We start from the raw sequence: 26,311 nt of genomic DNA, 5'->3' as shown, positions 1-26,311 counted from the left end.
AGGATTTCTCCCCATACCAGACTCAATCACAAGGCCAAATTTATGATTTTTTTTTCTGCAGCACTACAGTCAGCTTTACTGAACTCAAAGTTAGATTTAAACACAGAGTGTTGAGAAGCAATGCTTTCTGCCAAAAATGCCCTCAGTATATCCCTCCCTGGGTTGTGACTGATGGCATTTTGAATGCATATCACCAAAAAAATTCTATCACCTGTTTGAAGATCTGCTCAGTAAAACCCTGTGTTGAGATGGGGTTTTCAGAGAAATAAGAATTGTAGGGAAGACACCACTCACATTTTCATCTGAAAATGAGGGTGTACATACATGGTTTTCCAGGTTTCAGCATGGTTTTTGATTTCAGGTTCTAGATAAAAGTGTAAAATTTCTGAAACAGCTTCCTTGGTTCTGCAAAGGCAGTTGAAAACCTTTTGAGTTAGCAATATGTGGGTTTAGTATAAGAACCCTCACAAAGCAATGTATCACATATTAGCATCTGTGATGGTCAAACCAGTCTTAATAATGTAATGCCATGTAGAAAGTGCTTTAACTGATTTTTTTTAATATGTTTCAAAAATATGTTTATTTTCTAATAATCAGCTACGTTTCATTGCTTCAGTCCTAGTTTCCACTTGCATAGAGGAGCAGACAAAGTGCCTTCAGGACCACTAACACATTTTGATTCAGGGGCCTGAAGTTAAACAGGCACAGGCTCAAAATACAGGCTGAGAGGCTTCCAAACACTTTAATTTAGCCTCTCACTTACATACACATTATAAATACAGTCTCTCTGCAGACTATCACACTTTTTTCCTTTAATATCTGTCTGGTTTAAAGCTGGATACTGTTTCTTTAATTCTACTGGGTCTATCTATATGCTTAAATATGTCCTCAAATTCTGCAGAGCTTGACTGTGACAGGACTGGAGGCTGCTTCCATGATTTTAAATGCTGGTTCATAACACGACACTAGAACTGAGCACTTGGATTAGGTCCTTTAAAGGTATTTAAATTACAAACTATGGAAAATAAATTTTTCAAATCATCTAGGAACTAAATTTGCCCCAGATCAGATATCCATACTCTTAAATGTAGTTATTTGCATTTTAAAGTATCTGAGAAGCTTTAAAAAGGCTTGTCTATAATGTTTCTTTAGAGTCTGGACGCTAGCTAAACTATTTGTGAAGTTCAGTAATTACAGTGAAAATATGCAAAGGAAAAACTCAAGAACATTTAATTCAAGAACAGAAAAAGTGACCTAGATGGGAGGATCAAATGAGAGCTGCCACAGCCTAAAAATGTATCAAGCAACATTTAAGCAGCATTATTTTAGGACATCAAAGATTATCTTCAGATGCTTTAGGTGTGGCTGGAAAAATCTTGGTACTCACATTACAATTTGGATGTGCTGGTGTGTTTTTTTATGGTCTAGTATTCCTGAAGGAATGTGCTTTTCAGATTTTATTCTCTTCTTATGAATTGCTCACAGCTGAGAAAATATCTTCATACATCCAGCTGAAGCACCCTAAAAATTAAAGTAAGGAGGATTTAAAAAAATCTAGCTTACTTTCCCTCAAGTACCTTGTTTCTCTACTCTTCATTTTACTAAATCCCCAGTGATTGCACCCGGGACAGATTTCTGTTTGGTTTTCAATCCTTTACTTCATCAGTCTCATGTCTTGTTATCTCTTTAAGAGAAATATTTCAATTTCTACAGAGCGCTGTGGGTTTTTTCTTAAGCTGGCATTGACTTGTAAGTGACAACTACTGAGTAGGCACCTCCGTGTAAGACACACAGCGCTGACGTTTCATGTGAAGATAATTCACCGGCTGACAGCTTTTTCCCCTTTTAAGCTGCTGACCATGCATCTATCAAGTGAGCTGGCACATGAAAGCCTGTGAGCAGACAAGGCTCTGATCTTTGCGTGGGACATGTTTCTTCTCTCACTCCCAGGAGCAGCCACAGAGAATTTCCATTCTCTGAATTTTTTTTTCTAAATTGCACAGATACTCCTTTTAGCATGATAGTTGTATTGTCTGCCACGTGTCTGTCTGTGCTGGGAGGTCTGCTGCTCTGCTGTGCCTGCACAGCCATTTCTGTACAAAACAGCTTTATTCCCAATACCAGAGACCCAGGAGTCAGCTCCTGTTCTGAACAGCCTTTTGAACACACTCCTATCCCTCTGTGAGGCATCTCAAGCAAATTAATTCTTCCTAGCTTATTACATGGCTTATCTTTTGGGGTCCACTTCTGGTCAGATGCGCTCCTCAGCCTCTGACTGAGAGTGGAAGGAGATCCTCTCCTGACAGCTGGGTTGCAGTGCCCAATGACCTGGTTGTTCCTTTATGACTTGGATTGTTTACATCAGCTGTATACTTAATACAGGTTTGGGATACTGCAACCCTACAGAAAATTTATATTTCCATTTATATAATTTCAGTCTCTAATTCCAGCTTAAACCCTAATACAACCTGTGCGTAATTACTTTCAAAGAATGAAACAAACCTTTAACTAATAAATCCCTATGCTGTTCCACTAAGAAGTGAAAGCCTGATTTACTAATAAATAAAAGGTCAGGAAGATGACCCAAGCCTTTTAAAAAACTGATGGCTTTTATTTCAGTTTCATTCCAGCACTGGCCTTAGAAGAACAAAATATAAAAGACTAATATATTGTAAATTTCTCTCACAGTAGTGGTGTGTCACAATGAATAAAAGTGCCTGAAAATTCGATTCTCAGAATTGCATTGCTCAGGCCTTGGCTTCTTGTCTGAGATGCTCATGGCTTCATGTCTCAGGAGGCTCTGCACAGTTTTGAAAATAAGTGAGGCCCAAAAACCTGGGTTTTCCCTGTTAAAACAGACAGTTTTGGGGGCAGAAAAGGGTACAACCACTGTTGGAGCCCAGAAGCACTCTGAAGTTACATAGTTAGGAGAAAGCACTAATTATTTAGCTACCAAAAGGAATATGAAGCTGGTGGCATTGAGGTAAGTGCAGGCTTTAAAAAAAACCAAACCCTAAAGTTGTACTTTGGAGTGTTCATCCCACCTTCACCCACCTGCATTGAGACAAAGATAGACCTCATGGAGTCCCACCTACACTTCAAGGATAGGAGTCTAGGAAGGTTCTTGTGTGAAGGATTTCATGGGTGAATCCCCACAAGGCTAGAGAAAGCTCTGCTGGGGACTACCTACATCAGCTAGTAATTGTGTCTCTCTTGTGGTCAAATAACAAGACGACTTTGCTGACCAGACATTGTCCTTTAGGAAGTGCAGCTTCAGCTGCGGATTTTGCCTGAGGGAAAGCTGAGCTTCCAGGAGGACACATCTTTCAATACACAGTCAGTGCTACAGCAGAATGAAGGCATCATCTATTTTAGGAATTTACATAATTCACAAGTTATTTAGGCATGTGCAAAATGTATAATCCATGTACTCCTTTCCCAAAAATTAGTAGAAACCAAGTGTCCAGCTACACTTCAATATAAATCTGCCAGTGCTCTCCATGCACCCTGAGGCCTCTTCCATTTCAGAGATTTTCAATCTTAGCCATTTTTTATTTTGTTAAAGGAAACTTAGATGCAAACATCTGAATATTTTCAAGTATAATTTTGTAGACGCAAACATCTGGATGTTTTCAATTTTAGTCTTGTATTTTATTTCTGTTCCTATTGAAGCCTCCAAAATATTGTCAGCATGAAATAACAGCCTGTGTTATGTATGTGGAGAAAAAAAAAAAAGAAAAATAAAAAGAAAATAAAAGACAATTACAAGTTCAGTTAAGCAAAGAGATTCTTAAAACTGGCAGGTTTTATGCTTTTATTGTCATTCTCATTTTAGTTTTATTACATTGTCCTAGTTGTTAGGGATAACATGTCATTGTTCTAAGCTTTGTTCTAATTTATACTGGTGGCATTGGTTTCAGAAAGATCGAAAACTTTTCCTGAAGCACCTCTCTGGCTGAAACAAAATGTAACTTCTCCTTTCATACAATCTAGATTTGAATTTGTTGGAAAGAGAGCTTTGTCATCTGCAACTCAGTCAGACATTGCTTGCTCTGAAACAAGTGCAACTGTGGATGGGGTTCCAGATTCCCATGAGATTTCTACACTAGGATGGATTTCAGCCTTGATTCTGCAAATCTGACCTCAGCAGCCCACAGAAGTGCCATTGCAGCTGACACTGTGGCTGACTCAAGAAGATCCCTGTGGGCTTTGCACAAACTCTTTTGCTTTGATGTTTGTTTCTTTTTAAAATGTTGCAGTGAATTGCAATACACGGTTATTTTCCATTCTTCCACAGAAACTTGTGGGAAAATTTTATCCATCCTTTCTCAACATCTGTCAGAGGCAGAAACAAGTCATTGAGGGAGTAGCAGAACCTGGCTGGCTCTGGCCCCTGCCTGCACTTCAGAGCAGGTGGATTAGCTGCTCAGGACTGCAGCAGACAAGCTGTACTAGCAGGTTTGTAATAAAAGCCCTGTAACTAACCATCAGATTGCCACATCACTTGCAAGTTTAGCTGTTGCTGTTCTCACAGGAAAAAGGAACTAGAAGAGTGTCAGCCAAGCGGCTGCAGCATTGCAATACATTTCTGTTTTTCTGAAAATGTCACTCTGATGACATCCTGTAATCTCAGTGATGCAAATCCTTCTCTGCTAGGGAACAACATCAGCAAACAGCCTAGCTTTGTGCTCAGAACTGCCCTTTACACTCTAAAAACCAATGAAACAGTAACACTGAACTTGTACAAATGTTTCCAGATGAGTAACATACATTGTGAGCGTCCTGAAAATTTAGTGGTTTAACTTGTGAAAAGACACTTCCTTTTGCTAAGGTGCATTGTGGATCCTAGAAAATGCACTAAGGCCCATGAAATTGTCAGATGCAATCTGCCCCTCTTACAAAACCATCCATGACTGAAGCCACATGGGTTTCCAAATGCACAAGTTTGTTTTGCAGCAAAGTTGTCACTACAGCTTTTGGTTTCTGTATTTCAGCTATGAGGAGAGACGCATGAGGCTGAAGACAACAACCAAGGCAAAGGTACCAACCTAGCTTCCCAGGCAGGCCAAAGGGAGCCTGCTGGGAGTACTCAGGGGATCACAATCCCAATGCTGCTGGGCATGGACTGAAGTAACTGTCCTTGCCTGAGAGTCTGAGTGGCCAGCATCCAAAATACCTCATCACTCCTTCCCTACAATTAAAAAAAATGCATGTCAAATGCATTCCAAACCACCTTTGTATGCCTCAGAAATCTTCATTAAAAGGTACTGTGGCCAAGAGTCACATTACCTGTACTTTTATTTGCCTTAGAAGTCATACTTGTGTACACAGCAGTAGATGGCTATCTTGCTTTCAAGGGGCAGTGATGAGTTGTTAGCCAAACATTTGTCAATAATAGTTGATGGGAACTTGAGGGGAAATGCTACAACCTATGTAGAAAGACTGAAAAGGGAAAGAGAAAAGTATATAATTCTTTGAATTAGAAATATGGTGTAAAAATGCAGCAAAGATACAAACCAAACACAAATCCTTTCCTGTTTTCCCTTCCAGTTTCTCTCTCTAGGTTTATGTTTTTGTAATGGATGAGTGAACTGGGCTGAGTCTACAGAACGGGGCAAAACCACAAATATGCAGGGCAGGATAAATCAGAGGAACATGTTTGCAGCCCATGTGGTATTAGAGTGTCAAAGCTGGGAAGGAAATGGGCAAGAAATAGAAAGGAGTACAGCACATCTTTTCTGTACATTAAAGCAACAAAAATTCTGTTAAATAGCAAGACTTTGCCTACTGCTGACTAAAGTTCAAGAAAAGCTGAGGATGGACAACAGTGACAGCCTTGGAATCTGAGACTCTGCTCCTGAAAACATAGACAGGCTTTGCCTTTGCTGGCTACCGGCCCATTATCAGCTTTCCTATTGCCAGGCTAGACAAAATCACCTCTGAGTATAGATGGGTAGCCTCAATTTCTGGACTTCCATCATTCAAACAGTCTGTCAGTTAGGCACTATTACTAATCCTTGGAGTTTCTGTCATTTTTTTAATGGAAAATTCTTAAAAGTATTGGCAAGTTTCACCTCTGACACTAGTGTCTGGTAAGTGTTATTGTGTATGACTATGACATCATATTAAAGAATGTCTCCTAGAAATATTTGATTTGTTAGTCAGTGTACTGGCTTCAAAACTCAGAGCTCCTCTTTATCTACTTGTAGGTGCAAATGTTGCAACTTTGCTTTTCCCCCCACTATTTTATCACATACATGCATTGCCAATACTAAGAAACCAGTTCAGATTTTAAGTTAACTGTATCATTCAAGGAGCTTAAATCTATCAACAAGCTGGTCATTAAATGAATCACTGACCTATTTCTCAGCTACTCAAGCTAAATAACCTAAAACTGATGACCTATAAAAGCATCAGTGTGTTAAGAAAAAGTATTAGCTGGAGAAGCAGAGCAGAAATGGATCACTCCCCACCAATCTGAACAGAAAGAATCACCAGCTTTGACAAATTCCAGAACTCAGCAAATTCTGACCAGAAATCAGATTTTGACAGACTGATGTCTAGAGGAAGTACTATGAAGCTCCTACACAGTCACCATTCAACCCTCCTTCCTTAATTACTACTGGAAAATTTTATGCAAGTATTTAAAATGGCTGGGATACTCCAGAGTAAAAGCTGGAGTGCAGACTCTCCTTAACTCAGAGAGATTAATTTTAGACCTAGCACTTATTTCTACAGTGGGACAACCAATTCTGTGGTCCAACCACTCTCCCTGCTTGGGTACATGTATGGTTTAGATCCAGATCCAGATCCTGAGCCCTGGCTAGGCCCACCCTATATAGCAAGAAGACTGAAAATGTTTGGTTTAATTTTTTAAGTTCTCCATTGCACTTACCCACAGAGCAACACAGAACAGGAAACATGTGGAAGCCCCTGGCCAGCCCTTACATGTTTCTGAGTGTGTGGACAGTGATGGGGTGGTGGGACAGAGGACAGGGCAGCATTTGGAGGGGCAACAGCCAGGGCCTGCACACCCTGACAGAGACTGCCAAGGGGGAGCAAAAACAAAGAGGAGCCACGAAGGGAGTCAGGATTACCTTCCCCTTGCCACCTCAATCAACCATGGCACTGTGGGCCCCCACTGTGCATCCTGGTGGGGACAGAAATCTTCTGTCCCCTGTCATCTGCAGCCATCATCACACCAGTGCCTCAGCACTTTCTCGCTAAACCACCTGCTCATAACAAAAAATGATGTGGTTTTCTGCTTTTTCCTCTTCCTTTGCACAAACCAGCCCAGAATACTCAGTTGTAAGCTCCTAATGCCAGCCATTCATCCCATTTGCTGAAGACAGCCCACTTGGGGGCTGCCTTTTGGGACTGTAAATGCATGCAGTCTCTCACCCCTATGTGGGGAAGAATTACAGCTTGAAAACCAAGGCAGGAGGGGAGGCACTATTGACATTTTCTTGCTTAATCACCCTGAAAAGTGACATAAAACCTCCCTGCTTACATACATCTGTAAGTTTTGTGTCTGATTTGTATGATCTGTGGCACTGTGTGTAGATGAAGATAGAAGGTAATAAAGTCAGGAGTGAAAGGAGAGGAAGAGTGTGGGAGCTCTCTCACCTACAGCATAAAGGTGTCTCAGTCAAGTGTGTGCCTGAAGAGCAACTTCTGTTTTTTTTTTTTTCTTCTTTCTTTTGCAATCATTGCTCGCTTGACAGGCCCAGACGGAATTACATCACTTCCTAAAACCCATCAAAGAGAGTCCATCTCCTGAAGAAATGCAGCTCAGATGCTCCCCGGCAGGAAGCAGGAAATGTAGATGCTCGGGTGCAGCAGGGAGGCTGCCGGAGCGCCCCTCGGCTGGCAGCGCTGCCGGGGCAGCATGCGGGGCCCCGGCCTCATGCCCCTGCTCTCGGCCCTGGCGCTGGCTGCAGCATCTGCCGCCTCTGGTGAGTACGAAAGCGCCTTTCGCCCGCCCAGGTGGGACCGCGTGTCTTGCCGGCAGCAATGGGACCAGGTTGGAGGGCAACACCCTCCGAAGTGAGCACAGGGAGGAGATCTGTGGGGACTTGCTCTCTGCTGCTTTTTGCTGCGTTTACCCTCTCTGTTCTCTGTTCCCTCTTTTTTTCAAAGCTTTGGCTTTTTTCACTTAGACCTATCCCCGAACAGCAGCAAACAAATCCTACAATCGCAAACTTTTTCTAAATTGCAGGTGTGTAGAGAACCGGAGTTTTCATGCTGACCATCAGGCATTTTGCTCCTAATTTTAGTCAGTTTTTGAACTTTTTTAAACCCCCACACCCATACCATCAGTGTTTGATAGCAAAGTTAAAGGCAAAGCACCGCTTCCATTCAAAAGGTGGCTGCCGATTTCCGCAGTCCCGGTGCCCTGAAACTGGTTTAACAAAGGAACAGCCGGTTCCGGAGACAAATATTTTGAACTCTCAGCTGCAGAACAAAGTGGCCAGCCCCGTGGATTTAGGTTCTGAGCCTCTGAAGAAAAGAACCATGAATGGAAAAGCAGCTTGTGACAAAATGCTGGGGCACTGGGGTGTTGTTGCAGAGACTCTCGCCTGTTTGCAGGGGTCATTGGTTCCACTGGCATTTTGGCAGCCAGCAGCTGAACATGACAGACAGCTCTTGCAGTGAAACCTTGCTGAGGTAGTGCTTGTAAGCCTTTTGGGGTCAAAGAAATCCCTGCCAAAAAGCCTTGGTATGGACTAGAAGTGTTTGCTGCCTCTGTGCTGCTGTAGCAAGCAGGAGCTCTACAGAAAGCAGGGAAAGAAGATGGTCACTCCCAGATATCACTGGACTTCTCTTAATGTCCTAAAATGCACTGCTGGAATCGGTGTTTCAGTGTGAGTGCTCTTTCCCTGAAAAACAGTACTCTGAGCAGGGTGCAGAGCTGGGCTGCAGGCTCCTGGCGTGCTGCTGAGCTGCTTGCACTGAGGAGACTTGCTTAACTGTACGAGCGAGCTAAGTGAGGTATAAAATGGTTTGGGTTTGGCTGTCTTACTACAGCCCTGCTGCACTGCAGACATGTCAGGAAAATATGCTGCAAGCGCTGAGTGTAGCTCAGAATCAAAGCAGTCAGAGGAACAAAAATCCTGCCATGGGCAGAGCTAAACAGAGATCCCAGGAATATGGAGGAGTACAATGAAGGCATGAAGGCAAGGCAGAGTGATCAGGCTTCTCCAGCTGATGTGCAGGGTTCTGAGAGCTGCTATTTCATCACCACGTCCCCATGGGGCGGGGGGAGATCTTAGCCCGGGGTCCCTCAGCTCATGACTGGGTGCACCCTGCTCTTCTCTGCAGTGGGCATTAGGGGCTGCAGGAAGCGCCAGACAGATGTCACACACCAGGTGTGTGACTCCCCACACTCCCCACTTCCTACCAGTAGGTCCACCTTTAAATTCTGGCTGATTTTGGAACAGTTCCTCTTGGGGAGTGAGTCAGTCCTGCCAGAGCCCTTCCCAACCCTGTCAGCTCTGACTCTATGGAGCCAATCTGCAGCCATAGAGGAAGGGGAGGAGAGCACCCACCTTTGCTCCACATACAAAGGCGGTTTTTGCTTATTCAGCCAGCTCCAAAATGTACCTGGGGGCTTACTCTGACTGTGAGTGGGATGGGGAAGCTGTGAACCTGAGCCTTGGGGGGGAAATGAAACTGGTGGGGGAAAGTTTATGTAGGGCTTGTGTACCCCACAGGCACTGGTGGGTCAGGAGCCCCTCTGCTGAGGGCAGCCTCTCAGGGAGATCCTTTGCTCTCACCCTTCCTTGCTCACAGATAAACAGGGCAGGACCTTTAAGGGAGCTTTTTCACCTTTTGCCAGACACAGTCTTCACCTTTTAAGCAGTCTACTGTCTAGAGACCATTCAGAAAATAGGCAAACAGAGTATGATTAAATCTTGCAGCACAGACAGATTAAAGTCTTTATAAGTCCTGTTCCCATACCATGCCAGAACCTTGTAAAAGCCTAGCCTTGCCACTTGGATTATGATTTATGGATGGTTTTCTCCCTGTGATGCTATAATCACTCTAATCCAGTAGCTCTAAGAGCATTCCTGAGGTCTCAGCTCTGGATGCTGGCCTTCTCCCAGCTCCATACTGAGGGGATGTTGGGGTTTGCACCAGTTCCCTTCCCCTGCTTTAATGCAGTCAGGAAGCCCTACAGGTAACAGTGTAGGGCATCATCTCTGCTGTAGGGGATGGTACTCACTGCTCAGCCTTGCAGCAGCCCTGAAGACCTACCTAGCTGTGTGGCTGACCCCAGTAACAAGTATTAAGACCCTTACTATAGCTCATAGGAACATGCTCTGACCTCGAGTCATTTCCCAGGCTAGGCCATCTCCCACTGCGTTCAGTGAAACAGGTGGGAAATTGCAGCATAAGTGGCCTGACATGGGGAGCAAGAAAATGTGTGAGGGAGAGGAACAGTAAAACATCTGATATCACCAAGTGGAAGAGCTGGGGTGGTTGCAGGCAGTGCTCTATTTGGTCTCTCTCTGTGCTATTGTTTTGAATTGTCATTCAAAGAAACACAGCTATCAAAGATCCAGATATTCACCAGCTTGTACCACAGCCAGTGACTCTCTCATTGGCAAAAAAGTGTCTTTTAGGCTGCAGTAATAATTTTGACCTGTTCCCCCCTGGAGTAATGAACTGAGAATGGGATTGAACCTGTTACAATCACCTGTTAAATTTTTCTAGCAAAGCAACAATGTAAGAAATGAGGATTTGCTACATTTTCTCTTTCCAAAGTACCGTGCCCTGAAAAGCAGATGAAAAATCCTTTCTACTGAACACATCAACCCCTCCTATATATTTGCTACCATTCCTCCATTTTAGCCACACACAAATATTCACTGTTTTATTCAGTTCCTTCAGGGACATTTCAGAAAATCTCTCATTTGCATCAGCAAGATTGTATACTAATTTTCAGTCAGTGACACCAGTCTCTTTTCCCTCAAGAGTTTTTATGATAGCTGGAAAGCCTCCAGAGCTTTTGAATCTTTAATTTCAGGGTCCTCCTGAGAGCAAGGAGCACTGAGAGATTTGCATCACAGTGAGGTCGCAGGAGTATCACAGATGCAGACCTAGAAGGCCATCAGATTAAGTAGAAGCAAATAAATACATAAATTGGTCTGGAAAGCCTGCAGGACTCAGGGTGAGCAATAAGACTACAGGTTCACAGTTTGACTCTAAGATGTGTGGCTGAATTTGCAACACTGCCTGTTAATGCAGCACTTCAGCTGGATAGAAACACAGTGAGGAAAAGCAGTTTCCATCTTGTATAAATGAGCTTAAACAGTTGTTTCCTCTTTCTGGTTATACCTAGATAACGCTTTCTAAGCACCTCGTTTTAATAGGATCTTGTCTACAGATTAGCCACCCTGAAATGCTTGCGCTCCCTCATCAGAAGAGTGTGTGCTCCCAACAGCTAGCCTGCAGGCTTTTAAGGATTCCTCTTCTAGCCAGACTGACAGGCAAGACCTGCCACAACAGGCAGCTGGGCAAGCCCTGGCCATGGCAAGGAACAGCCCTTCTTACAGCAACCTGAAATGTGGAGAGAGGAAAAGTGCAGGGATGAGCCAAGCAATACACCAGAGGATCATACAGACCGTGTGGAGTGGTATGACTACACCACCAACAGAATGTGTGCATGGAGGAGAATGATATAGGATATGGTAACTTTATTCCAGCTTTATAGCCTTTTCTTGTTCTGTCACCTTCTCGTGGGCCTTCCTTTCACTGCATTTTTATAGCTTATGGGAAAGTTTGGAGAAATAAAAATTTTCCTTTCAGACAAATAAGCCTAGCTATCCTACTGACATAGCTCTTGCTTTTTCTCTAGCTCATTGCTTTTTCTTCTGTCAGTAGGCACTCTGGTGTAATTTGAAAAATTCCCTTGAGAGAACCCAGTCCTTGAGTCTGACGGTAAGGCAGCAGAGAGACTGATGGTTCTACAACAAAACTGAATGTTCTGACTGCCAGCTGTTTTCCTTTGCTGTTTTCCTTTGCCTCACATCCAAGTGAATTCAGAAACCTGTTTGCCTGCTTACTTCATCAGGAAGCCCATATCACCACCTCTGAGTGCTGCAGCACAGAGGTAGAAATGCTGCAACAACAGAAATATTGTTTGTTTAATTGAGACATAATTTTTTGGACTCCTATCTGTAAAACCGCTTGGTATATTCAACTACCTCTGTGTCCCACGAAAAGCACATTTGGGAGCACCTCCAAAACTCAAGCAAAGTCTATCAGTGATCCAAGCATATTTTTAAAGTAAAAAATGTTGAGTAATACCTTATACCATGGTATCTGCATACAGGGCCATAGCTTTTTCATAATTTGTAAGAACTGTTAATTGAACACTTTTTGAGATGCTACTAGTGCTTGCTCAAGTATTTTTGTCCCTTGAGTTCTAGATTCTCTCATACCTTAACTAGGGAACTCTGAGAACTCCCTGACTTTCAGCTCCAGCTCCTTAGCTTCCACTTCCAGCTGTGCCCACCTTCCCACCAGGGTGGATTGCAGCTGCATGCCAGCCCCTCTACCCTGTTCTCTTGAAAGCATGGGAAGTGGCAATACAGGCTGGGCTGAAGCTGTGGTGTGTTCCCATCCACTTCCCTTAACACAGGAAGAAGTCACCAGCATTCTGGTCCAGGTAGTCCAGACAAAGGTGAAGCCCATGTGGTTGTTGTACGAGTATTTGCTCCTTGGACAAGATGTGCAGAGGGATGCGTATATGTATGTTGGAATGTAGCCAACGGCATAAGGCTGAGCTCAATAAGAGAAAGGGCACAGGCTTTGCAAAGTCAAGGAGATATCTCTATGGTCACACGTGACTTGCTCTTTGTTACACTCCACTGGCCTTGCTTTTCCATCCTGAATGTCATGCTATATTGCTGTAAGATTCCCATTTGCAGGGAGCTAGTAGTTGTCTGCAAGATGAAACCACAGCTGACAAGAGAGTTCATGGTATGAATTATCACTGTAAATCTGGCATGGAGAAAATGTTTGAACAGCACCTCACAAAATCTCCATCTTTCAGATGTTTTTCTGCCCTGCTCCAAACCCTGTAATGCCCAACTTTAATCCACCCCACCAAGCAGCCACCCGGGCCAGCTGCAGCACAGCCCACTTGCTATTTTGAGCACTTCAAATTGAAACACTACGACAAATAGCAACTTGAGGTCTTGAGGTCAACCACCTGCGTCTCACGGGGTGGGTGGCTGTGGCACGCACTACAGCTGCACCGGGAAGCGTGAGCCCGACTTCCCTGCCGGGCTGGAGGCACAGCTCCTTCCCTGATGCAAGCCTCTGGGCCAGCCCAGGTGCAGGCTGTGCTTTCCTACTCTGTAAAAAGGGTGATGTGTGGGTGGCCCGAGAGTGAGAGCAACTGCTGGGTGGCAGGTGAGGCATCCCTTGAGGCTGAGCTCTGTTCCTCAGAGGCGATGGGGGAGCGGGATGTGTTGAGGCAGCAGGTAAAATGCAGGAAATAAGAGCAATATCCTTGCAAGAACATTGTGCAATTGGCTGCCCTTCTGCTGAAAGATGTATTTAATTCACTCAGAGAGAGATCTCTGTAAGAGGAAATGGTGTTCCCAGAGAGATGCTGTTTTGTCCCTGGAATTATGCAAAGTGAAAAAAATACATGGCAGGAAGGTCACTCCCTGTGATTTGCCATTTTCTTTGCCTAGAGACTAGAAAAGGTAATTCTATTTCACTCAGAGACAAATGATTTGAGGTCTGCCTTATAGTTCAAAACCAGGAAAAGTGGCAGAGATACTGGAAAAATCAAGCACAGCATACTCTGCAGCTGAAAGTTTATCACTGCAGTTAATGAGGTGTGACTGTTTGCTTTGCTTTAAAGCCACACCATGCTTTAGACATTTGAAAAATCCATTTTAGCTCTACGAATAAATGAAAAGTAAGGTATTTTCTCCACACCCTTCCCTATTTTAAGCAACAGGCTTGTCCCTCTCGATATATCAAATGTGGCAGGCGATGGGTTTCAAGGGCAATGGCTAGAGGAGGAAAACGAAGCAAGGTCATGGAAGAGGCTCAGTGAGACTGTGGCGAGCCATCAGCTCTGCCCGCGGCGCAGTCCGTCATGTCACAGCCCGCAGCACCGACACCTCCCGCGCTGCCTCGCCGCTCTGCTCAACAGCCATGGAGATGGACTGGCTGCAGCCGCTGGGAACCACAAACTGCCTTGGAAAAGAAAAGTCAAATGGCCAAACTAATAAGGGAGGGGAGCTCTCCCTCCTGTCCTCTGGAATAAGATTAAGAAGAGGCAGCAGATCACGGGAAGGGATGGAGCAGCACACACCTAAGGGGGTCGTTACCTGCAAAGGGAGGCAGAGATAGGGTTTTGCTCTTGACTGAAATACTAAATACAGAAGAGACAGAGACACTATTGATACAAAGTGCTTTGCCACAGAAGAGCTATCATTTTCATTGTCCTATTGTGCTGCAGGAGTCTGGTGACCTTCACAGTATTACATTAAGTATTCAAATTCTTTCCTAGTTTTTAGGAAAGGATGAAAACAATCAAATGCCTGTGTGATACGTGCGGCATAAAAATCTAGATAAAACACTGCTGTCACACTCAAATAATTTTATTCATCTGAAATTGGGTTTCCTTGAATAGGGTCTCATGAAATACTCATCTTCTCTTTGAGATAAATCTGGTGGGAGAGGAGATGCTGCAGAGTGGATTAAGCAAGAGATAGCGCTCTAATCCCAGTTTTTCTCTCTCACTTGGCACCCCTGGGAAGGACAGCATCCCTGTCCTTCTGATTCCTCATTTGTAAAATGGAGATGATAACTGCTCATCTCTCAGGGCCATTATGAAGATTAATGTGTTTACAAAAGCATTTAAAATGCTAAGTACTTTTGGTTCCAGTCCTGTGAGACTGGAAATGCCAGCACTGAGGTGCTGAAAACCTTAAGCTCTTGCTAACTCTTGTGGAAACTCCGGCTGCCCAGCACTTTGCAAGAACGAGGAGGAACATGTAATTGCAAAAGTCAAAAAATTCCATCCTGCTTTATTGCATACAATGAGATGTGCACCATGCTAGTATTGTATCTGAAAGGGCAGATAACACAAAACCCCATCATTTAATTTCATGCCAAGAAAATCATTGAAGGCTTTTCTGTTGTAATTTATCTAAAGGCTGATTCTTGCACCTTTGGCTACAACAGGATTTTTGGCATCTACATAGAATACAGTAGCAGCCCAGAATTTGCTGTACTTCTTTAAAGCTTTTAAACTCTGTGACAGTCAATAGACTCTTACGTAAACACACAAAAAGCACTTGTTTCACTATTACCTACGCAGCCAATTTTAGCCCCTTTTCTTGTGAAATGTGTGATAATTGAAACCAGAACTGAGAACAAAGTTCAACACCCCCAGTCTTAGCACCCATGGGGAATATCCAGCACTGATGCTTTGCCATACACTGATGCTTTGCCACACAGCCAGCCTGCAGAATCAGTCAGAGGAACAGTTCATTGGTCCTGTATGAAGTGAGGTCCCCGTGTTACTGCCACCTCTTCTAGTCCACGCAGATGGGGCAGTCAGCAGCTTTTGCATGCTTCAGACTTCCTTCACCAACTTTGTTTTTCACAGTGAGACAAATTTAACAAATTTGAGAAAGGTACAGAAACAGGGAGATGAGTGAACTAAAGGCACTGGTGAACCAGGGATAGTGGTCTCCCTGAAGGCAGTACCTAACTCCTTGGATAAGGGGAGGGACATATGTCAGGCCAAGACTGAGAACCAAAACAGGCTGGTGTGGTTTACTGAGAAGCAAAATAATTTCTCATGCGAGCAAGACCAGATGCCAACCTGCAGCAAAAGAAGTCTGTTTGTGCAAGGCAGCTGTGTGCAGAAGATGACACATGCTGACGTGTCCCAGTAAAAGTCAGCTGAAGAACGTGGTCATGACTGGTAAGATTTTGTGATAAAGTTGAGATCTAGTTTTACATCCAATGCCCAAGACTTCCAATCTGTGTGTATGGGGCATCTGTTGTTTTTTTTTTTTTTTAATACATCAAATGGGAAGTAAATACTAAGTTGTACACTGTGGCTCACTGATAATACTAATGAAACCCTTAAATGTTAAGTTGTCCTCATATATTTGACAGACCCTGGAAATGATGGATCAGGAGATGGATCGATGATATTACCCACTTTTGCAGCAACACATCTTCCTGCTACGGGTCCTTCAACCGTGGATGACCACGAGCCAGTACTTGTAACTGCAAGCACTGCTGAAAGCAGCTTTGATACACAGAGCTCTCCAAGTACTGAACTGAATGCTGTGAATGATGAGAACAGCCTGGAAGCAGCAGAACAGTCTATCTTGATATATGTTGTCCCTGTGGCACTGCTGGTCCTGCTGATTTTGTTGATCACATTTTTTGTAATGCATCATAAAAGGAAAAAGTCCAAGCAAGGTAAGTTTGTCTTCTTGTGCATCAGCAGGCTGTTTCTAGGATGTGTTCAACATTAACAGAGCAATAATTTGAGGCATAGGGTACCACATTTAGGATGCCCTTCTCTGACTGTAGTTGCATGTTTGCCAAGTAAGACAGGGATCCTCCCCAGCCAGCAGTACCTGGTCACACACCTCTCCTTGGGCAGGAGCTACTTTTGCTTCTTGGCACCTCCTGCTCATGCTGCCACACCCATGGGAGCCCTGGAATCAACTCTGGCTCCTGGAAATCTGAGAATGCTCAGGGATGCAACTGTGGCTGCAGATGCTTGTTCTGTCTTTATGCTCAACAACTTTAGGCAAGGTGAAATTAATGCTTCTACTGCCCATAGTGCCTACAAGGTAAAACTGCTTGGAGCTTCAGTAAAATCATTTTAAGGAATCCTGATTCCATAGGGTGGAGGCTGCTATGAAGACATCACAGCAAATGAGCTAGGTCAGACTGCCTGGGTGCTGCAGTGGGGTGAGCAGTGCTTCAGGAAGGTGCTGTGATCTGTTAACAAAGGAATTGGTAACTTGGAGTGTCAGACCACAGGAGAACAAACTGAGGTGTCATAACAAAACCACATAGCTGGTAAGTGAAAATCTGAGATGGTTGTACCAGTGTATCTACAGGGTCAGAGTGCAGCTGTCAGCTCATCAGCATGCAGGCAGTGCACCATACTCAATACAGATTTAAAGTCAAGTTTTCAGGGCACTTTTGGGTTGCATTTGTCTGATCACTGGGTTTCCCTTTAACAAACTATGAATTTGCACCCAGGCACCCAGTTGCCTGCCTGTTTCTGGATGATTGAAATTCAAGTACACTCTTCAGAGGGTTAGGAAATGTAGTACCTTTCAGAAACACAATCTTGGGATCTCATGCCCTGTGCCATCCTGGGATTTTGTGCATCCTCAAGGCTGGGGCAGATGGCTCTGTGGTTCTGGGGTGGCTCTGCAGTCTGGGAATGTGCTGGAACAACTGGGAGGTTGTTCCCGCTGGCAACAATGAATTAAAAATAAAGTGATTTAAGACAGGTTTTTCAGTCACTTGATTCCTGGAGATGAAGATGTTTATCAGAATTATATCTGTGGCACCATTTCCCCCCCCCCCCCCCATTTTTACTTTGTCTTGGAGTATAAATAGATTGAATCCCTTTTGACATCTGGCTAGTTCAGTTTCATTTGCCTAACTGAGATCTAATCTGCCATGCAGTCCAACTCCCTCCCACCCTTCTCCCCATGAGCAGCTCCCAGACTCCCCAGAGAGAGCTGAATTGCCCAAGTGAGAGCTGTAGCAATGCTTCTAGTAAACATCTTTTTTTTGCAGAAGTGGTTCCTTTTCAAGATATCATTTCCCTCAGCACATCTGTTTTGCTGAAGGAAGTGTGCATCTGCCCTGTCCTGCCCACTGCAACACCAACACTGGGCTTCCTCCCAGCATGGTTGAGCTAATAATGTGATGCTTTTAAATTCAAAAGAATGAGTTCCTCTGAAAATTGCAAACAGGATAAGATGTTTTGTCTTTCATCTGCGATTTAGTTTTTATGCCTTTTGAAAATGCAGCCTGTTTTACTTGACCCTATTCAAGGCTTGTATGCAGTCTGGACCCTGTAAATACAAAGGGTAAATATCATGATGAACTATGAACACCAACTTTCTTCTTTTCCAGATGAGCTGGGAAGTGAAAATGTAAAAAGGTAAATTTTATGAATATTATTATTTTAAAAAAATTTCTTTTATTCTAACCTTTGTCTCCTTCACTTCCTCTTTTAATTTAGCTTTACACTAAACACCATTACTTTTTGCCATCGATTGAACCAGCAATCTCAACAGGTGGATAAAGTGTGACTTCAGTATGTGGCTGAAGTGTAAGACTGGAGTGGGAGAACAAGAGTTAGTGGTGGCTGAGGCAAGGGCTGCCCCCCAGACACCCACAGCCCACAGCCCTCGCTGAGCCTGCTCTCAGGCACCTCCTGCTCTATCAACCACAAGTGGTACAAGGTGCCCCATGAGCAAAGGGGATCAGTTCCCAGGCTCATCACAGGCTTTTGCTATTCAGAATAAGCTCTGTGTCTTGCTCCCCTGTTTTTCAAGTTTATCTTCTTACTCAGAGGTGAGGCAGAAAGGCTTGCCTGGTTGCCACAGGAGCAATGCCTTAGAAAACAAGACAGAAGCTCTGTGGCTCTTCTCAGAGTCATAACTTTTATTGTTGCCTTTTATTGACCTCCATCTTGCTAATCAATGCTGAAAGTTCACTAATTGGCTCTATGAGAAAAAAAAAGTTTTTTTTGCTGAAAACATACTTTCTATCATATGACTGCAGGACTGATAAGCAAAAGGAAGCTAAGCAGAGGCATTTAAATAAACACAACTCTCATGACCTTTCCTTTTGAAGTTACTGCAAATGTCACTCACAGCTATGAAGAAACTTTAGGCCTTCAGCTTTTAGCACTGGAGAAATGGAACTTCTGTCATGTGTTCCAAGAGGGCAGGGACAAACTATCTTATTTTTTTTTTAGTTTTCTATTTACAGCAGGGACAGTTTTCAAGAAGCTGCACTGATCCTGTGCTCTGGCATGTCCCTGTGTGCTATGCCTCAGCTGGCCCTGCCTCTGCCCAGGACTGGCATCTCAGTGCCACTCCCTCGCATCTGTTTGTGACCCCTTGGTTCACACCCCGTGGGCTGACATCTCCTCAGATTACTGGGCTAGGGTGGCTCCTCTCCAGAGTAAATACATGTGTCTGGAATTACAGGAGAGTCATACAAAATCACTGCACTGTAAGTTGTTTGAATTAAGCATTTTGTGTAATTTTTTTCCCACTCTCTTCTCTCAAGTCCTATTTTTGAAGAAGACACGCCCTCTGTTATGGAGATAGAAATGGAAGAGCTTGACAAATGGATGAACAGCATGAACAAAAATGGTACACGGTAACCCCTCTACTCCATCCTCCCTCTCTTGCCTGCTAACATAGATCCCATGCATAGGAAATCAATGGAAGGTGTTTTGTATGCGTATCACTGCTTTCCCTACAACATTTTTAGTTGTGCTCTTGACTCCCTCCTACTAAAATAACTGAACAAATGTCAGGGGTAGATTTTTTCAGAGGAGTATTTTAGTTTGTGTGGGAGTTTATTTTTAATATGTGATAGAATCTCATAAATGTTTTCAGTTTCCAGTAGACATTTCTATTAAACACACTTATAGCTGTGAATGTTATTTATATTTTTAAATACACATTTTAATGCTAAATACTAATTTCTCTGAAGCATCTAGTCCTTTCAGTCTCCAGAATTCCTACACTTTTGTGCTCCACACTGAGGTATTGTAGAAGAAATATGCATTTGCTTGTAGTTCAGACCACCATTTATTTAAAATTGCTGCCAGGAGCCTATGAATACGCCCTTCCCCTCCCTTCAAGGCTATCAGCACATGGAGAAATTAGAACATGTGGTAACTACCAGCAGCAGCATCTTCAGCTGCTTTCTCAGTTACTTATGAGTACCTTGCATTTTTCCTCCCAGTTTTCTCCCAGGTGAATTCCCCAGTCAAAATCTCCAAGGGGTCTGCATTATCCTTCCAGGGTCTCCTCAAAAAATGCAGGTCTTCAGTAAGCCATGAGTTAACCAAGGCCTGATTTTGAACCATGAACAGCTTTTCACTGACTAAGAAATGCTGAAGCACTGATATTTTTTCATTCCTGGTCCCTTGCCTTCTATCCAAATGGCTCATTTGCCTGACCTACTAGGTATGCTTTGTTTTTCAGGACATAAAGCTCTTTGGAGCATTTCTTTGCATTAGCACAGTGCTCCACATGATGGGGTTTTGACCTTTGTGGCCTGAAAGCTTTTACAGAAAACATGTGCTAAGTGGCAGTAGTGAAAGGGAGGCATTAACTGTACTACATGGGAAAAAAGTAGCATGAAATATATTTTAAAAATTTGTGGAGAGAATGGAGCAAGTATTTTAAATATTTTCGTGTGTGTGTGTGTGTGTGTGTGTGTGTGTGTGTGTGTGTGCATGTTATAGTGTTCCCTAAACTCCAGCCCAAGATCCCCAGCTGGACTATAAATCATAGGTGCCACTGTCAGCAATGGAAGATTAACAAACAACTCTCCCTGTGGCAGTGTGTAGGAGGCAGTGCTCAAAAGTGGCTCATTTGTATAGGTGTACATAAAGAACTGGAACATATAAAATAAATTGTGGCAACACCTACCAAAGGGAAGGAGGTGTAAGATTCATGCTATGGGGACCATGCAGATAAAAAGGGTGCAGAAGTGCATCTGCAGATCTGTATTCTAGCATAACTACATGATAAAACTTCATGCATTTTTGAAATAAATATAGAACAACTGCCAGAGTAGAGTAACTATAGTCTTGTTTCTTACCCTTTTCCAGGTGACTGTGAATGTTTACCTACTGTAAGAGAAGAAGAAAAAGAATCAATTGCTAACCCAAGGTACTTTAATTCACTCTATTATTTGAAGAAATATGGTCAGTGTCATTCTAAAATAATTTTTTTGTATGTATATAATTATAGAATTATTCTTTGGTCCATTTAAGTTTTAAAATTTTTATATGTAGAAACTTTGACTTCAACTTAACCTAAAGGCTTGACACTTATTTCTAAACAGGTCTCTTCCTGTAAACTGCACTGCTAAATAATCTTACAGTTGTAAAGTGGTGCAAGACAGACAACCAGATGGCACAGATGGAGTTTCACTCACTGATCAGACTTTAATCACAGTTTCTCAAGGTGTTAATACAAGCATTCAGCCTAGCTTCCTTGGCACCCTTCAGCAAAGGCACCCAGTTCCCCTCTGCCACCTGGTGCCTATAGGTTCTTGGGCATCACTGCCAGATGTTTTGGCTGGAGCTGTGACCTGACAGACAGGGGCTTGTCTGACTCCAACGAGAAAATGAGAATGAGAAACACAAAGGATCTTCTCCGTGCCCCTTTGCAGCACTCCCCCGGAGCTGGCACTAGTTGATAGTCCAAGCAGAGATCCCAGTGGGATGCAAAACCATGATCCTGACAGCTTGTAAACTTAAAATCTTTCTGGTTGGTTTCCTCAGGATTTTGGCCAGAACTCCTAAACCCTTCGCAATTTTCCCTAATTAAAAATTCTGGTTCTTGTTTCCAGCTGGAAACAAGAGGCTGTACATTGCCCTTGCCTGCACCCTTGTGTTGCAGCTGCATTTTGAGGAGTGGGCAAAGCAGCTTCTCTGTGCCAGGTTATGATAACAAACAAGCCATCCTGTGTGCCAAGAAATCCCTGGTGCAGTGGAAGCAGTGATGCAATCAGGCAAGGCCAGGAGCAGGGAGAGGACCTAGGTCTGCTTCCCATGGCATCAGATAATTCCACTGACTGTGCCTCTCTGGCAGAATTGCACCTTCTGCAGTAGACTGTCACAATATTCCAAACATCTTCTCTGAATTTCCTTGATAGGGATGTAAAATCACCACTGCTGCAGAGTTTGCGGCTGAGCTGCTCCAAAGCTACAGTTTCAGAGGAATCTTTGGATGAGGCCTGTGCACTACAGCCACTTGTATAGAAAAGGTTTCTTTTTACTCCTATGGCAAGTGAAATCAACGTTGTTGTTTTAGTTCAGTTTAAAAAAAAAAAATTAAAAAAGCTTAGATTCTAGGTTCCAGATGCAAGCAAGCACATTAATTTTACCCTTAGCAACTGGAAAAGATCCTGGATTTGTTAGTCATCTGGGTCTTCCCTTCCTGCTGCTGAATGATAACTCAGAGGGGGGAAAATTGTTAAGGAGAGGCAGCTGCACAGCAGTTCTCTAAAAGCAGATTTGCTGAGCATACCACTGACTATAGCAGGGAGTACAGCACAAAGGATGCTTCAGCCACAGGCTAACACTGGCAGAAGTCATACTGTAAAAGGCTTTTTAGGCACAACACCACCCTTAGCATCAAGTTTACTTTCCAAATCTTTAACAATTCATTGTAAGGAAAAAATAAAAACCAACCCCATCATGGCTTACCAGCTTGAGCTGACATTTTACCATCCTTGCTAAAGGAGTGGTTTTGTACTGGATTTGCATTAACCTCATCAGAAGAAGGGGGTTTTGCTCCTGGCTATCAAAAGACATCTTTGGGCTACACCCTACCTCAAGCTCCCCACCTGTAAAACAGAGTTATTTTAGAACACTACAGTGAGGCTTAAGCCTTGATACAAAAAAAGCAACCCTGTTCAGATAAGTATGCTTCAGTCAAGCAAAGGCACACGCATTATTTAAGCAAATTTCTTGTAAATAGTATCTTAGAATCAGACTAGATTAGAGAAATTTATGCCTCTAAATTGTAGAAAGGCAAACAAATGCAAATAAAAATAGGAGATTTCTCTCTAAAACATTCAAAGACTTAAGACTTAAGAAAACATGTAAAATATTAAGATTATGAGAAAATATTAAGATTATGAGTGGCCCTTTTAGCTTCAGAGGTGGTTTAAAACCCTGCTGTTATCCCTGCTGACTGAATTCAAATCAGACCATGTAAGATGTTACATTTTTTAACTTTGTCATGAGCCAAACATTATTAAGAGAGTGCTAGGGGGCAAGCCACTTGGGCAGAAACCAGTGGGACAAAGAGAAAATGCACCTGTTAGGAGGTCAGCTGTAAACCAAAAATTCCAAAGTTATCCTCAGCTGAGGAAAGAGAGCCAGCAGCAGGAGAAGGGCTGTGCTGGGCAGCCATGAACCATCAGACAGGAAGCAGAGCAGCCCTTGCTGCCAGCATCAGTTCATCCATTACATGAGTGACAGATTTGTTTTCTGGTAACACCTTCTCATGAACTCTAGAGATACTCTTGCATGTTATTTCCTGCTGAGACAACTAACCCAACAGCATGACACTGGTGTTTTTTTCTCTTCCATGTGTACACAGTGATGGTGAATCATGAAGTCCTCAGGACAGCAAAGAACTGGCTAAAGGGATGCAGCACACAAGCTCATCATTCCCCAGATATTGGAAGAACTGTTTTTAAATATAATTCATCTCAAAAGGCCAGAGAAGCAAATGCTTTTGTTGTGTCCTGCTTTATATGGTCTTCAGAGAGGAAACATCACCATGGGAAAAGAAGAAAAGGAAAAGAAGGGGAAAAAAAAGAAAATAAAAAAGAAAAGCACTGTAGCAAGATTAAGGAATGATTTAAGTGCTTTTTGCAATAAGATTCACCACAAATCAAAAGAAACCCCTTTTTCACTCCTGTTAGTCCGTTTCTGTCTAGTTCTGCAGTTGTGTATTGCACAGCACTTAAAACCAATCTGCTCCAGGTTTGGTGGGTTTCTTTGTTTTTGTTTGGTTTTGTGAGTGTTTGTTTCAGTGTCCATAATTCTGGATTGCCCTGGTTTGGTGGATGTGAAGCTCGTGCCTATGCAGTGTTTATTTGTCAATTTGCTTTTTCTGAACAGTGCACTGATTTGCACAGGACTGCTGTTGGGAAGGTACCAGGCTAGGACTGACAGACAACTCTTGAGGACAAACAGCAGCTGAAAAGCCTCTCAAAGGAATAGCCAGAAGAGACTGCAGCCCAGCCAGGGCACAGACTCTGTAGAAAGCTTTTTGGTTTTCAGATTAAAGGACCTGCAGAAGCGACAGATATTATTTTGAGATTGCCTTTCAGTTTGTTATCTCCACAGATGAGCGCCCTGGGCTAGCTCTCCCTGTGTAACTCTTCTCTCTGCCCAGGGCTGTTCTCTAACCATCTACTTCAGGAATATTCAACTTAAAAACATTTATTTTCTTTTTTTTTTTCTTTTTTTTTATGAGTGAGGTTGAAAAATGGAGCAATTCAGCATTCACCTTAAATACAGATTTAGATAAGCATCTGTTATGCATAACTACTTGGTCAAGGTTTTCAGATACAGGAGGTTTTCTGCTGCTTCTGTTTTTAAATACTGAGCCTGCAATATCTGAAAGACAAGGACTTCTAAGTGTGCCCAGTCACTTTTAGTTACAATGACAAAAAATCAGTCTCCTGGGATACCTCAAGGTGGGAATATGAATGCTGTAACTGTGTCCATGGATTTTAGATGGCGTGTCCTGAGACACGTAGCTTAAATATGTAACACACGTAAAAATGGATCCTTGTCTGGCCAAAGTTTCTCTTGCCTCATTTAAAATAGCAGTTTCATATCCTACCATATCTTATATCCTCATATTCTATTTAAATATATAATGCCTTCCCACTGAATAGATGCTTAATGTGATCAGGTTTTTTTGCCTGCAAATAATTCCCTAATAAGTTACCATACATAGCTTGATTAAAGAGAGAAAACAAATGCCCCAAGCCTCTGTGATGGCATCTAAGTATCACTAACAGCTGACAAATACAGAGAATGGTTCAGCTTTGTGAATAATTAAAGACAAGTCAAAATACAGAAGGAAAAAATGTTTAGAGCTAACCATATTCATTCATTATTGAATTTCACTTGATTAGTAATTTCCTCAAAGAATAAAAATTTCTTCACTGTTCCAAAACAATTTATTGCACAAATTGGGTTTAGTAAATGAGTGATGGTAAACAAATTTTTCCTGTTTGGATGATTTTTAACTTTGAAAGAAGTGTTCTAAGTTCATTTTTCACAAATTTTTTTAAACATTTCCACTATTTCCTGACAGTAAACCCATCATGTAGAATATTGCTTTAAAAGAATGCAGTCACAGGGGAAGAGAAAGTGAAAGACTGAAATTTAGAAAATTTTTAAAAATTGGAGTAGATATTTTCCGGTAGCAGTTTTGTTAGCTACTTCTTTCCAACAGACAAAGATGTTTTGCTCAGGTGTCCTACAATTTGCAAAGCAGTAACCTGAAGATGCCCAAAATTGAGGGACTGGGGTTTTTTTTAATGGTACAAGATAGAAGGCTGTATATTAAGATCATTACCAGCTGTGTGGCTGGAGGGCAGTCAGTGGGACCCAGCAGCTCACATCAATGCCCAGCTGCTGCCTTCTCCCTGAAGCACAGCTGGACATGTAGAATATGAAGAATAGGAGTCCTTGCCTTTCTTTTTTTTTTTTTTTCTTTTTTTTTATTTTCTTTTTTTTTTCTTCCTTTTTTCTTTTTTCTTTTGAAAATGAACCAATTCCCAAAGGTGACATTGTATGGCTTAACTCAGTTCTGGTACATTGGTGACCCACCACCTTATCCAAGCCACACAGTGATATTAGTGCAATGCACCAACTCAGTTTGCTGTGGCATTTGAAAAGAGACTCTGCTGTGGATGTTGATGGTTTGGGGTTAATGTTAATTCTAGATGGTCCTTCTCCCAGATAGAAGGCTGTACAGTTCCAAATAAGTTTCTCAGAGATTATATTTCACTTATGTATTTTATTTTTCAAGTTTACCTTGAGAGAATGTATTTTCTGTAAACTTATGCCATTAAGCATTTATTCTTATTCCAGTGTTCATCAGTGATCAATCTCTATATAAAGCTTTAAAATCAATTTTGTCCAGAACTAATGTCTTGGTTCGAGGTTTATAATTATTCATGTCACTTTGCCTCTCTAAATTCTGGCATGCTAGAGAATTTATTTGCCTCTTCAGGAACTTTCCTCAGCATTTTAAAATACAAAACAATGCTTTGGGCACTTCCTTGGCCAATTCTGACAGAAATTTTCTCTATCTGCTGATTTTTAAAAGTCCAAACTTAATATATGCTGCGTTACTATTGAAAAATGTGCCATTCCATCAAATCTCACCTGTCACTAGGTCCTGTCCTCCTTGTGTGAAACAGACCGAGGGTGAAGCAATTTGCATTTCAGTATAGTTATGGATATTTCTAATAGATTCCCTCAGCA

The 26,311-nt window shown here is 42.6% G+C and overlaps 1 protein-coding gene across 1 annotated transcript; it reads left to right on the top strand.

Moving 5' to 3' along the window:
- The first annotated feature begins 7,767 nt into the window (after positions 1–7,767).
- Positions 7,768–25,541, top strand: TMEM154 (transmembrane protein 154). The gene is made up of 6 exons (XM_064417383.1): positions 7,768–7,955; positions 16,162–16,473; positions 18,163–18,190; positions 19,330–19,415; positions 20,891–20,951; positions 23,397–25,541. The coding sequence occupies exons 1-6, from the start codon at positions 7,826–7,828 to the stop codon at positions 23,410–23,412; spliced, it is 633 nt and encodes a 210-aa protein (XP_064273453.1). The 5' UTR covers positions 7,768–7,825; the 3' UTR covers positions 23,413–25,541.
- Positions 25,542–26,311: the final 770 nt, after the last annotated feature.

Source organism: Passer domesticus, chromosome 4, assembly GCF_036417665.1.
Source record: "Passer domesticus isolate bPasDom1 chromosome 4, bPasDom1.hap1, whole genome shotgun sequence".
NCBI lineage: Eukaryota > Metazoa > Chordata > Aves > Passeriformes > Passeridae > Passer > Passer domesticus.
The sequence above is the reverse complement of the archived record's forward strand: the minus strand, read 5'-3'. Positions and strand labels throughout refer to the sequence as shown.